Source organism: Takifugu rubripes, chromosome 2, assembly GCF_901000725.2.
Source record: "Takifugu rubripes chromosome 2, fTakRub1.2, whole genome shotgun sequence".
Lineage (NCBI taxonomy): Eukaryota > Metazoa > Chordata > Actinopteri > Tetraodontiformes > Tetraodontidae > Takifugu > Takifugu rubripes.
Window position 1 is genome coordinate 1,932,623 of NC_042286.1, and position 14,713 is coordinate 1,947,335.

The window sequence follows — 14,713 nt, forward strand, 5'->3', positions numbered from 1 at the left end:
TGACCATTATTTACAGGCAAATTTTTCTCCAAAATGTATAACTTTTAAAAACTTTTTTATCAAGGTAAAATTTATTTTCTTCAAATGTTCTAGCGATGATCTTGTTCCGGCAAGCCTCGCTTATTGCACAAAACATTGAAATTAGATTACTTTATTTCATTCAGCTAAAGCTTTTACTATTTCTTCTTCCTTGTCATCGACTTCTATTTTTTCCGCACCAGTTCTAGTTTAAGTTTCCATAACTCCCTGGTTGATGTCTTATCTAATTTGTCTTGTCAGTATCTGGCTGAGGAGATACCAAAGTGACTTACAGACTCCAGCAACTCAACACAAACGTGCCCAGACAATGACAGTTCTGGCTTTTCATTTATTTAGGAAAGCCACATTGTACAATATTCTTATTAACATGTCTCTTTTCAGATTTCAAATGACATCTAACAAACCTAAAAGAAGACCATTTTTTCGTAATTCACAGATTCTTGACTTAGTATCACTGTCGAGGTACTCTTGAGCAAAGTATGGAACCTTTAAATGCTTACATAGGACCGTGGATGAGCTGGCAGCTCATTCTGGGAGTGTACCCTGCCTTCGCCCATATGAAGCTGGGATAGGCACCAACACCGTCCAAGTCACCCCAAAATGGATAAAGTGGTCGAGAAAATGAAAGTTTTTAAAAACTTTGCACAAAACAAATGATATTAGCTGCACTGTATTTATGTTGTTGGTATGTGTGTGTGTGTCGGGGGGGGGGGGGGCTCAATTGTAACACATGGTTATATACAGTACAGTGTTTCATTAGATTTGACATAATTAAAACCACCCAAACCTTAATAAAGCTATTGAAAAGGTGAAGTGATAAAATCTTTGCATTGCTATGTAGACGTTTGTGAACTATTGAAGTGGTCCCTGCAGCCCCGAGGGTTGTTTGAGCTGGCTCTTTGCTGAGTCATCATTCCTTCTTCTTCACAGAAACATCATTTATGCTTTCCCGGGCTGGCCTGAATGTTGCAGAACAAGCTGCATCAGCACATTTTACACTTTTGATCCTTCATTTGGAGGTTTGGGGGTTCAGACTTAGACCGACAGGAGGCTTCATTTCACAAAGACATGCTTGAGTCGTCATAAAAAGGGATCGGAGTCACAGAGCAGTAATAAAATCGATTTTTGAGGTGTCACTCAAATGTAGTAAAAATGGAGATTTTGGCCCCTTTTTTATGAGTCAACATATTCAGCTAGCACTGTTGCTGCACAACAGAGTTGAGTTTGTTCTTTGATTACCATGGGCTTAAGAATCTATAGACATGGACTCTGGAAAGGTCTCACTCTGCCCTTAATGCAGCCACATCTAGTAGCTGAAAAGTTACTCTACTGAGTTGATTACCATAGAGTTCAGAAAGTCAAGAATTGCTTTATTATTGCGCCTGAGATCAATTAACACAGTATAGATGTATACAGATCTGCAGATTTACTTACATACTTTTCCCCTTTGGCAACAGTGTTACTGGATTGTTGGTGTCATTGCTAAATGAATGCATTTCCTCTTTTGTCTTGGTAGATAAACCTTACAGTATTTTGCATTTAAATAAAACCTATTGCAATCTATATGTTTGATACAATACGGATGCACTTTCTGCATATGTTTGTATTTTTAGGTAGTTTTACCTAAAACTGGACCAAGTTATCCAATCAAAGAGCCGACCTGACTGAACCTGACACTGGGGCAGTTACACCATTCTTACATTTGAAATCCACCAATACTAGAGGAGGGTCATATGATAAGCACATGGGGGGTGGGGGGGGGAACAGTGTTGGTAGGACACGATCTTCTATCAGGGCAATTAGCTGATAAATGTGCACACTTCATTTCTTTTCCAACCATAACCGAGAGCAAAAGGAAATATTTTCCAGAAAAAACAAAACGCAGACAAGGAGTTTTACTTAATATTTTTGATGCACTGTTGGCTTTAAAATAGCCACATTAACAATATTAAAATAGTTCTTTAAAAACACACAAATAATCTTTTTGTCTCCATTAACTGTGGAGTAGTTTAAAGAAAATATATGCAGTCAAGGTATTCGTAGCTAGTTTACAGAACCGAAGGCAACATCAGCATTTTTAATGGGCTCAGATTTTAAAAATCCTATCCTAATGAAGACCAGCAGGGTTGAGCGCGCGCTTCCACCTGTCTCTGCTGCCCATGTCTCCATTGTTGTGATTAGATTGAAAACCTGTCCCTGTCAATCATCATGCCTCAACTTATCAGTTCAGGTGATGATCTATTGCTCACAGACATATGTGGGTCAAGACCCGGGCCCTCAGTAGCGGCCTCTCCCTCTCCCTCTCCCCCTCCCTCTCCCTCTTCCTCGGCCAGTGCTCAGATGTTCAGCTGAGCGCCGAAGCTTCTTCCTTTCCTCCTGGTGTTCCTGCTCAGCCAGCTGCTGCTTCCTGTTCTGCTCTGACTGTAAAAAACACACAGAAGGATAACATTCCATCACATATATATTCTTTAATGTGGCCACGTGACAAGAAGGCAGATTTCTTTTCTGGCTTGTGGAAAGTTTTGATCAACAGTTCAGTGTCCCCATTTCTTCTTAATGTAGCACACAGTTTAAAAGGCTAATGTGGGACCAGAGGCCATTCTAGCCCATTAGAGGCTGTGTGTGAAATTTGTACTTCCAATAAACAACGGATGCATTTTGGATTAATCAGCACATTAAAGTTTACCTTTTGAAGTTTAAAAGTTAGCTGTTTGCTGCCCACTGCACTGTCAGCCATGTTGCTAGTCCCAGAGTGTTCTTCTAACTTTAAACGGTCCTCCAATGAAGCCCTGCAAGACAACACAAAGTTAAAATCTTTTCAAACCTTGATTAAGATCAGCATTATAACTGATTAAAGTGTGTAAATCATATTTCAAGTAGAATGAAGTGCCTTCTTATGAACAGCTGCAAACCCTGAAGCAGCGCCATTTATTTATGATCTAGTGTTAAACCTGACACACATGAACAAAATAATCATCAACATTTAGAGCCAAGACACTTCCACAAACATACTTCTGTAGTTTCTGCTTGCGGGAAACATCATTAAAGCTTCTGAACTCCTCTCCGGCTCTGATTTGATAAAACTGCAGCTGATTTGTCTTCCTTTTCTCAGCCATGTCTGATGTTTGCTGACTCTGTCCACTCTCCAGTAAAACAGTGCTGCGATCTGTGTTCTTCCTGTCGGTCTTCCGCCGGTCTCGGTCCTCCTGCCGCAGCAGACGCCGTTGCTCTCTGACCTCTTCCACCCAACTCTTGTCATCATCTGAGCTCTCATCCTCGGAGCTACCTTTTCCCTCAGGCTCCTCCTCATCTTCAGCCACCTGCAAACATGTTCAAAAGTCATTTGTAGAGTCTTCCAAAAGAGCCTGCCACAGTAAAAGGCTCCCTATCATTGTGTCAGTAATAACTAATGTTATAACCAAATACAGCCTCACTTGTTGGGCAGCAGCCATCTGACGCAGCTTCTTAATCCTCTTTTTTCCAACATTGGACACAATAGGGTTGAGGAGGCGGAACTCCTCACTCTGCTCATCCACCTGGTACTCTGGGTTTTCAAACATCACCTTGAAGCGGTCATCCCCAAGAATGCTGGGAAGGGTCTAAACGTAGGACAAAGCATTTGGGGTCATGAGTTGTTTGTGAAGTGCACCGATACTTTGTCATACAAAATTCGCTCCCTGGCAGATTTGTTTTTGATGAAATAATAAATAATATTTTAAAAGCAAAAAATAGTTATGGTGTCAGTTCTTTTGTAAAAAGGTTTGTTTGTTTTTGTTACTGTGGAAATGTGGGAACAGTATTGGGTGTCTGAATTCACAGTAGATGATTTTGGATGGAATTATTACATATTAAAAGCAACTACAGAGACATGCGCTAAAAGGTTTGATCCAATTATACGGTGAAGCTGTACATAATAAAGTGGGACTGGACTCTCCTACCTTGCCCTTCTTTTTCCTTGAGGCCAGAGCCTCTTCCTCGTCACCCTCCTCCATCAGCTTCAGAGCCAGTTCCTTGTTCACTTTGGGCAGTTTCTATGTCCGTAAAAAACAAAGACGTTCATATATGCAGGAAAGATGAAGTTTGTTTTTACCGGTTTCACTTGTTTTTGGGAAATATTTGTTGGTCTCTTCTCATTTTTATTTTTTCGACATTTCAGTGGAGCATTTCACCTAAATATTAAACACCTCTGAAAGCAGCTCAGCAGACAGTAGACATGGAGAAACTATTGGGGTCTGAAAACAGGGCGTTTGGTGACCAAGACATAAATGAATGGTGGTTTCACAAAAAGGAAGGAAAACATTGATGCATATTCAATCACAATATGAAAGAATGTTAAAAAAAAGTACAAGAAAATAATGCTGTTGCTAGACTACAATATTATGTAAAAAATTACAGTGAGCTGTACTGCCTTCCTAATTAAAGCCCTAAAACAGGTCTTTTAAAATTCTAAAATTCTAAAAATCTTGATCTGATTTTGCAACTGTTTGAAGTTGCCACAATTTTTACAATTACTTACCTAAAAAAAATGTGAAGTAACAATTGAATAGTCTGTTTGTGATCATTTTATATGCTATAGTATAAGGGTAATCATAGTTTAATAATACACATACACCTTAAGAAGGATAAGAGCCATTTATCAACATTCACTGAACATTTATACCTTGTTTGTAGACACTTTGGGTCAGTGCTGAGGACATGAACAGTTAAGCTGCATGGGCTCATGTTATGTCAACATATTTGTGGTAGAGGAAAGGTCAAATTTGTGAGTTTAGGAATGCCATGTTAAAAAAGTTTTCCTAGCTGTTCTTGTTTTGCAACGACTGCATTTCTTTTGCTATATAGTGTGAGAGGCTCCCAGATAATGAGCAAAATCTCAGACTAATGAGCTCATTTTGTTGTGCCCTTGACAGCCGCTTAATTACCAGATATGCTGCGTTAAGAGGACTGGCCATTTCCTCCTCTTCTACATGTTATATCTGTGTCTATATTTCTATCCATGTGTTTCTGAGTGACCGGGAAACACGTTTTTCATCACTATGTAATTTTTGTTTGCTTGTAAAAGGTCTGAAAAGCAATGAAATGATGTCATAAAAGAGCTAAATGCTGGAAATGTGGCAGTTATGTTAGTTTTATCCAGCTGTTGCTGTGAAAATGAATTGCCAATTCTGACAATTATGAAAAAAAAAAAAGCTCAAATATTTGTGACAGGCAGATTTGCTGCTAAAATTAAGTTTCCCATTTGATTAAATGCTTAATAATCAAATTACTATCAAGTGTAAAAGAATACATTTTGGAAACTGTACACCAAAGCTGAAAGAAGACACTTTTCCTCAGAATCTCGTACCTGAATATTTACTCTCTGAGTTCTGGACTCGTCGATCTTTTGCCGGATCTTTTCTTTCCGATACTCCTCATATGCAAAAGGATTCGCCATACCCTTGACCTGTGACCAAAACAAACATATCATGTTACATGTTATGATGATCAACACAGAGAAAACTAATCTGTAGTTTTGACACTGCACCTTGTGATAAAGCCTGATGTCCATGAAAAATCCATGCATGTATGCTCTCAGGAGAGACGATCCCACGAGATGGGACAAACCTGTCAGGACAACAAAGTATATTTATTCACCAGATGTCTGGATCAAATACTACCTTTGAAGGGAAGGTCATAAAATATTTTGCTATTTCAAGTAAACTTCCTAAATCCTACTATTAAATTAAATTTTTTGATGTCAATTGTTTTTTTCTAATAAAAAATGTGTTGATTGAAGCACTCCCCATCCTAGCCAGATATTGACAATTAAAAATTATTGGTTGACTATGGTCCAGAATTTAGAGTGATTACACTGATAAAAACTGGGCTCTTTAGAGCTCACTAATGTCTGACTCTATAGCTTCAGAGCTATTGTACAGCTATTGCAGCTCTCCTGAAATGGCTGTATAAGTTCAAATAGTTTCATATCCAATGGCCCTAAGATTTTTGTTAAATTTAAATGGCCTGGTTGTTATTTGCTGCAGCTATAGATGAGTAGGTCACTTTTTACTAAAGCCACATATAACAGTGCCATTATTTTAGTTCCTTGGCAATTTACTCTGAACTCATGCACAGGGCGTGGTTGCCTAGTTTTGTACCTCTTACAAACATTTCAAGACCTTAGGATAAAAAACAGTGATACCGATCGAGCTTCTGCTTAATTATCAGTCACTCAAACAGATTCCAGCTAAATTGGAAAAAGCACCAACTTCTTTCAGGTACACTTAACTATCTATATGTGTGTGTGTCTGTATTAAAGTCTATATAATCAATGTATGTTGTGCACTCTCCCCTTTTATGGATTGTTTGATAACTCCCATACACTTGCATGATTCTGCTTAACATATTTTCAGTTGTGTTCTTGTATTCAACATCAATATTCATTAGCCTGATACTTTGTTGATCCTCACATGGCCATAGAATTGACCAGACTGGGATCAATAGTTCCAAATCTCATTGTTATCTTATATCCACTTCTTCAATGTATAAATTACAACAGAATACATACATTTCCAACAGGGAGGGACTTATTTGACTGAGGTCTAGAAAGAAAATGAAGTCCTCTAGAGAGAATGTGGACTGTGCTCTCTCTCGAAACAGATCCACAGTTACATAACTTCTCTTGCTCCCTGCCTCATATTTTTCCCCAAACAGCCAACCCCCTCCATTCTTCTTGTCATCTGATCTCTGTACTGCTGAGCCCACATTCCAATGTGCGTTCAACTCTTTTGGGACCCTCCCCTCTTCCACATGCAACTTTTCTCACCAAATGCCTTTCCAGCAGGTGCCATGGATTTGAATTTAGGTAGTCCAACCACTTGTGTAGGCGGTATGAAATTGCCACATGGCCATTGTAACGTTTTTGGCCTAGCTTTCAGAGTTGGGACTTAATTACCATTTTATTCACAACTTTCAGAAATTAGGTACTAAACTATTAAATGCCCCTTTTTTAAAGAAACACTAAATGTTGGAAGGACTCACCGAGGTTTTCCAGATCCTTTCGGGTGACAAACTTGTAGTCATCGTACACTGTGGTCTCTGGGCTCTCTTCTAGCTCCTCTGTCAGGTTATCGAGGAAGGAACACCACCGAGGTGCAGGACCCAGAGTCTAATTTAGATTGTTGAGTTGGTACAAAACCCAAGAAAATACTTGTTGAAATAGATATTTTAATAGTCAGATGGATAAAAAGAATAAAGTGTGTATTCTCGATTACAGTGGATTCTTGTTCAAACAAAGCAAGTTTGGTTATGTATTTAAAGATCAACTATCTGCTGCTGACATTACATGAATTATTTCTATTCATGGTATTTAAAGCTTACAGATTTAAATCTTTGTAATGACATTCATTACATTTTCAGGCCCAGTCTTGCTTTAAAGGTGTAACCTAAAGTCTTCCCTGACTTAAAACTGATTTACCAAAGTGCAGGTTCTATTTATCAGATAATCAATTTAATGTGCCTGGCATTTTAGTAAAGGTTTTTTTTTTTAGTTCTCTTATGTTGAATATTCTCATATTACTATTACTTCAATAGAATGCTGGGTAAGCTACGCTGTAAGCACAGGCTCCCCTTCCAAAGGTGAAATCTTCTACCTCGTATAGAGGAAACTGAACAAAATCCTGTTTGATTTCGCGTCAAAGATCTCTTATCTGTGACTTCTCACCTAGTTTAAATCAATGAACGGGGGAAATTCTTGTGGAACAGCTCAGCATTTTGTGTAACAGCCCACATCGATAATGACATTTGAACAGTCACACATTATAACGGTCAAAGTACAAATGAATTCTTACACTGTATAGCCCCTGGCTGGAATACACTGGCTGCAGCCATTATTTGATATATGCATAGAACTGCAGAAGCCCAAAGCTGTGAAACCAACACAGAATGGCTCCTACTGAAATATTTATAAAAATAACAAAACCAGAATTTAGACCTCAGCAACAGTGAGCAAGGTTATTGATTGACTTCTTCTTGCTTGTTTGAGGTTTGTGGCCCTGGAGCACATCCTGGTGAATTAGCTTTTAGGATTAAACCATCAACAGAAAACAATGTGTACGGTACTCTGGTCAATGTCTGCTATACACACATTTCCTCATCATGCTTCATAGAACCATATTAATTGAAACAAATACACTGATCCGGCATATCATATGTCCACCTGCATCATATTATGATGGCCCCTTTTTTGCTGCCATATCAGCCCCAACAGATCAAGCTATGGACTCCACTAAACTCCTGAACATGGGCTGTGGTATGGGGCACCGAGAGGTTTAACAGCAGATCTGTCCTCAATGGATGGAACTTGTTTGTCCAGCACCCCACAGATGGAGTAAGAGCCAGGGAAATCAGAGACTAATTCAAGGCCTCCGACGCATGCACCTCAAATCTTTTAGAAAGCATTGTGGATTTGTGGCAGGGAACAATAGCCTGAGGACTATCATTCCCATGAAAGGGTGTGTATGTCCTAAAACAGTACTTACACTTATCATGTTATACTTGATAGGTGTAAATGATGCAATCACATGTGAAACTCCAGAATCACTTGTACAAACCTGTTGTACAACACCTAATCACAGGGTTTTGTTCATATTATGGACACAGTATCAGCAGTTTGTGCTCAATAGTTAAAATGCAGTACTCACAGGGATGTAGAATGTGCTCATCTTAGGGTCTTCATTGGCAGTAAAGAGCATACCTGTCAATGTAACAGGGTGAAAAAAGAGAAAAAAGATTATGCCAGGCTGAACTTCTCTAGTCCCATTTTAGTATAATAAACTCATAGTCAGTAGTAATATTGCACCAAGTTGTAATGCAACGTTGTCTAAGAGATGAGGTTTCTGCAGTAAAGTGGTGTAATCAATTTTACATTGCTTGGACTATTTGGTAAACGCCGTTTCATTTATTCACATTGTGTACGACCACATATTGGCCGACTCTGTTCTTTAATGTCATCATACTTGTTATATTTAAATGTTAAAAGTAATTTAAAAGATACTTTACAGGTGCAACCTGACAACAACATTTAGTGTGCTTTGTGGCCCAAAGTAATACTACTCAAATTAAACACTAAAGAGCAAAGCTCAAACTACAGATGATTTTCAATTTAAATTTCCCTAAGAAAAGAAAAAAGATCTGGCGCCATCTGGTGGTCGAAAACAGGTACATGATTGTCAATTAAATAATTCCTATTTGCTACATTAAAAATTAAATATAACATTTCTCTGACAGTTACAAGTTGCATCTTCTGACAAGTTAGATTTCCTTGCATAGTCAAATCGATCCTGTCTTTTAAGTTGCACTTACCTGAATTAGGGTAAATACAAACATCATTGATGTTTGTCTGAGGCTGTATGGAGGCGAATACTTTGCCCTGTGAGTAGAAATATAAAATACAGTAGATTACTGCAAGATCCTTGTCGCTGCTTTACATTGGCCATCTTGAAAACTAAAAACGTATTTAGAAAGTCAGTAAGGAAAACTTACGGTGTCTTTATTCCAAAATTTTATAATCTTGGAGTCTGCCGAAACAACAAGGTCTAGCTGATTGTAGAAGTTGAGTGATTTAATTGGCAGATTGTAAAAGTGGTCTTTCACCAAGAGTGGCTGGCTGGAGCGCAGGTCATACAGCAGCACCTTTAAGAACAGAGGTCAAAATGTAAACATTTGAGGCCAATTTCACTTCAATTGAAGAACTGGAATTTTATGTTCCTCATGAGCAGCTGAAATTCAACAGTAAAAGTGAAGTACACAATGGAAATTAAAACAAACAGCGATGCAGAAGCATACCAGCCAAGGATGACAGTAAAATGTAGTCAATTCTAAACACAGTAACAATATTAGCTTCAGCTCCCAAACAAATATGAAGAAGCAAAAAAAAAAAAAACCACCATTCAGAGTAGAAGCCAGAACACAATTTTGATTTACCTGTCCAGTACTGGTTCCCACTGCTATGTTGAGCGAGCCATTGAACTTCAGAGCACTAACAGAAGGCAAGCCTTGAACTCTACCAGGAAAAACGGAGAAAAAAAAAAAAGCAAAAATGTTAAATGAGCCAGAAGGCAAGATGTTGATAGGTCAGACCATGAGGAGAACCCATAGATTTGTGCAGCTTATGCATATGAGCGACCGATTCTTTATTTTAAACAACGTCTAGCAGTGTAGATGGCTGATGCGCACTGATGACATTTAGGAGCCATACCCAAGTTTATTAGAGCTGTGTCTCACAGCGTGGCTCATACAATAAACAAAAGACCGTTAAAATCGCCGTCTGTGGTGTGTGCGCCTGTTACATACTGGGTTCCCTCAGTCAGGCTGTTCAGGGCACAGTCCAGCACACCCACTCTGTTCCTATCTCGAGGGTCCCAGCATTCCACCCTTCCCTATTACCAAACAGGCAAAAATCAAAGCAGTTTGATGAACATTCAAGGAAAATAAAGCAATTTAACAGTAACAACAGTAAGTACAGGGGGAGCCATGCAGGTGAGTTTTGTTGTGACAGGTAAATAAAATCATACACCTTCTGTCATCAAAGTGTCAGGTATTCTTTTCAATTTCATTTGGTCCACAGACCTAAAGATGTGTGTACTTACTTCAGATGTTCCAGTGGCAAACAAGTAATGGACAGGGTTGATGTCACACACATTGTTCTCCCTGGTGAATAATTGAGAAATACAAAAACATAAATGCCAGTTGAGAGCAAACAACAATTGTTTCCAGTTTAAATTCAGGCTAAACTCACCAAAATAAAAACCAATAAACATGGAAAAAGAATACGTACACAGCATCAGTCTGTAGTGAGTTCAAGAAGCGACCCTGTTCAAGATTGAGCCTGAACACCTCCGAACTGGAAAAAAAATGAATAAATTATTTACCTAGTCAGATGATGCTGACGATCCCTCTATTTATCAAAGTCTCACCTTGTCCCCACAAAATACAGGTCACAGGAGGGGGCGTGATATGAAAAGTCCCTTCCAAATTTTGGTATTCGCGTCTTGTAATAGTGTCCCTGCTGGGAGTGGAACTCTACGTAGCGGTCACAGTGCAAAAACACCAACTGCACAGCCACGATGTAGCAGAGGTGGTCAATAAAAAGAAAAGAAAGAAAAAAAAACAGTGAATTTCATTGCATTTACCTTTATATATCTGTAATAATACTGGATATAGTTAAGGAAGCATTTTTATATGGTCAAGGCATTTTTATTACCCAAAAATATATGAATCATGCCAAAATATTTTTTGGCAGTTATTACACAAAGAATATGGAAAACTGTGGTATTTTACGGATGTATTTTTGAAGAGAAGTATAAATCTGCCCCAGGCATTATTCAAATGACCCCAATAAATAATCTTTGCATCAAAATATCTTTATGTAAAAAATATAAGGAAAAGAGTATAAATTGTATACATTTGCTAATATTATATATTTTTTCAATCATAAATGGTCTCAGTAACACCTTGGTTCGACTTAGTCACTAAAAACTAAATAAAGTGACCAGTCAGGAAGAGCAAAAAGACTGAACTGAAGCAAGAGAAATGGGACTGTCCACTTTTTTATACGATTTATACATTTTAAACATTGTGTTAATTTCTAATTAATGAATCAAGATAGCATCCTAAATGACTTACCTTTGAGTAGTCATCAGACAGGATGTCAAAGGCCACGACTTTAAGAGAGAACAGACATTTTTCACATTAAATTTCAGAATCCTATAGTAAATAACTAACTATATATATCAGAGTACACTACAGTTGTAAGAAAAAAGGTATTATTTCTGCATAAATTGGTCACAAAATGTTTTTTGGATCATCTAATCTTTTTGCACACCACTAGTTTAAGCAGACTGTTACTAATTTATGCAGAAATACATGTGATCCAAAAGGGTTCACATACTTTTCTTGCATATATATAGAAAACAAAATATTTCTGATTTACCATCTGAATCAAGACAGCGTTCAAACTTCAGGGACAACTGGTAGGTGTCATAGCAACGAATCCTGGGTTTATAGGTGCCTAAAATAAACAGAACACAAAAACATAATTGGAAAATTAATCAACTGGCTTCTTATGTTCTGAAAGACTCTCAAGCTTTATCATCTTTGATGCAGTTAAAAGACATCTCATCTGACCTGTTGCCAGGATGAAGTTCCCGTCCCTGGACACTTTGATGGAGGTCGACACTGTGGGCATCTCAAAGTCCTGAATGAGCTCAATCCTGCGCTGGATGTCTGAGGCGGAAAAGGGGATTGAAAACATCTGAATATTGGCATGCATTCAGATAAAATAAACCTGCGGTGAAAATCATGGCAGTGAACTCACCAACATCTTTCTTCTGAAGTTGCCTCTTCTTCCGATCGGACAGCCACTTTATTGGAGGAAGCGTAAAGAGTTGACTTGTCAGAACATCTCAAGCATTGAGGGGATATTGGAAGCTGTCAATAAGTGGAATTGATTGACTAAGAATTATTTTTGATTGTTATCGTTTCTGGAAGTTTCGTGACTTCAAGATAACGTGTGCTTATCACTAAAAACACAAACCAATTCTCTTAAGCTAGCTCTATTAGCTATGATAAAAATATTCCGAGGCTTTCTGGCTAAATAAACAAGAAAAAAACTATTCTTTTACCTCAGGAAGAGACTTTCCATGGCTTAAATTGTAAATCTTCACATCATTCACACTAGATAGCTGCATCGTAGAAAGTAGAATCCACTCTCACATAACACTACCCATACACAAGAGTTGTCTACACTGGACCCACGTGGTTGCTCTTCTTCTTCGTGAGTTCTGTAGGTGTAAGAACCTTACACGGTACTCTATCGCCATCTATTGCTTCGAATGTGAATAAAGGATTAAATCCTGTATGATCAACGTTCGAATTGAACGACAATTGAAGTAGAAGCTACGAGCACGATAAGAATATTTAGAATTATTATTATTATTATTATTATTATTATTATTATTATTATTATTAGTAGTAGTAGTAGTAGTAGTAGTAGTAGTAGTAGTATCATCATTAGGATTATGGTTATTGCTGTTGTTGGATGATCTGACAGATTATAAATATCATTCATTTTCCATCCATCCATCCTCTACCGCTTATCCGGGTCGGGTCGCAGCAGCCTGAGAAGAGAAGCCCAGACTTCCCTCTTCTCAGCTACTTCTTCCAGCTCGTCCGGGCGTTCCCAGACCAGTCGAAAGACATAGTCTCTCCATGTTCTGGGTCTTCCCGGGGGTCTCCTACCGGAGGGACATGGCCTGAACACCTCACCAGGGAGGCGCCCAGGGGGCATCCTAACTAGGTGCCCAAGCCACCTCATCTGGCTCCTCTCAAAGCAGAGGAGCAGCAGCTCTACTCCGAGCTCCTCCCAGATGGCAGAGCTTCTCACCCTATCTCTAAGGGAGAGCCCAGCCACCCTACGGAGGAAGCTCATTTCGGCCGCTTGTACCCGTGATCTTGTTCTTTCGGTCATGACCCAAAGCTCATGACCATAGGTGAGGGTAGGAACGAAGATCGACCTGTAAATCGAGAGCTTCACCTTTTGGCTCAGCTCATATCATTCATTTTAACTAACAAATCAAGAAACACATTATTTGTATACGCGCAGTTGTACATTCAGATCCCTGATCACATGGCCAACCCTGCCGCCCTACCTTGTTTTCCTTAAAAGAACAAACTCTTGTGTACATTGTTGCAAATAAATTTATATATATCAAACACCCATTACTTTTAACTTTCAAATAATCTTGACAGCATTGTTTTAATCTTTCTAACAAAATTACATGACATAGTGGTCTATTGGTCTTCTTGGTGGTTCATGGTTTCTAAATACCAATTTACAGAAATAAATATACAATGATACCTTTACTTGTTACTGAAATTTTAGTGTCACATTTGGGGACCACAAGCAGAAAAATTGTGTCCACTCTTCTATATATTATCATTCCAAATTTTGGTGCAGGTTAGCACCAGTACCCTTGGCTTGGCTGGCTCATCTTCAGTGCACCATCCCCTGATTGCATAACATACTCCATGATTTGGAGCTGTCCACATGTGCATGAGACATTGTTAACTTCCACCTTTTCAACGATGCCTTGTGACACCCTTCTCCCACCTGCAGGTGGTTCAGAGTTTTCCATATGGACCAATGGCGGCTGGTAGCGAGGCATTTGTTGGGGTTAGCCTCTCCTCCTCTATCAAGCTGTCTGCTCCATTGTGTCTGCCAGCAGTTGGGACGGTCCCAGGGCCTTTGGTGGAGTCCAGGGAGCTTTTCCTGTAAAACAGCCATTTCTCAGTGGCAGGGTGTCCATGGAGCAGATGCACGTTGTTTTCAGTCTGCTTTATAGACTTGGCCTGTGCGATGTTTGGCCTGGTGCATCAGCTCCAGCTGCAACCATGTGTTTTCCATCTAGCGTTCAACTAGTATGATGCACAGCTCTGGCCGACAAATGGTAACTGTCTCCATGTTGGTATTTGAAATGTTTATGTGGATTTTCCTGAAATTCATCTGCTGACCCGTACTATGGATGGACACATTTTTGGACTCCTTGGTTTTTGTCTCTCCCTTGTCCCCTGTGTGTTTTGTTTTCCTCTTTGCTGAGTGGAGAGGTGATCGGGCCTATTCCCACCACCACATCAG

At 39.0% G+C, this 14,713-nt stretch overlaps 1 protein-coding gene across 1 annotated transcript; it reads right to left on the reverse strand.

The window, feature by feature from the left end:
* Positions 1-349: 349 nt before the first annotated feature.
* nol10 (nucleolar protein 10) lies at positions 350-12,841 on the reverse strand. Its single transcript, XM_029831974.1, has 21 exons — positions 12,702-12,841; positions 12,395-12,440; positions 12,205-12,303; positions 12,011-12,088; positions 11,704-11,741; positions 10,995-11,131; positions 10,856-10,921; positions 10,668-10,728; positions 10,372-10,457; positions 10,003-10,081; positions 9,562-9,711; positions 9,382-9,448; positions 8,721-8,773; positions 7,060-7,186; positions 5,564-5,643; positions 5,384-5,482; positions 3,978-4,070; positions 3,474-3,638; positions 3,052-3,359; positions 2,726-2,828; positions 350-2,460 (listed from the first exon to the last, which is right to left on the reverse strand). The coding sequence occupies exons 1-21, from the start codon at positions 12,765-12,767 to the stop codon at positions 2,317-2,319; spliced, it is 2,145 nt and encodes a 714-aa protein (XP_029687834.1). The 5' UTR covers positions 12,768-12,841; the 3' UTR covers positions 350-2,316.
* Positions 12,842-14,713: the final 1,872 nt, after the last annotated feature.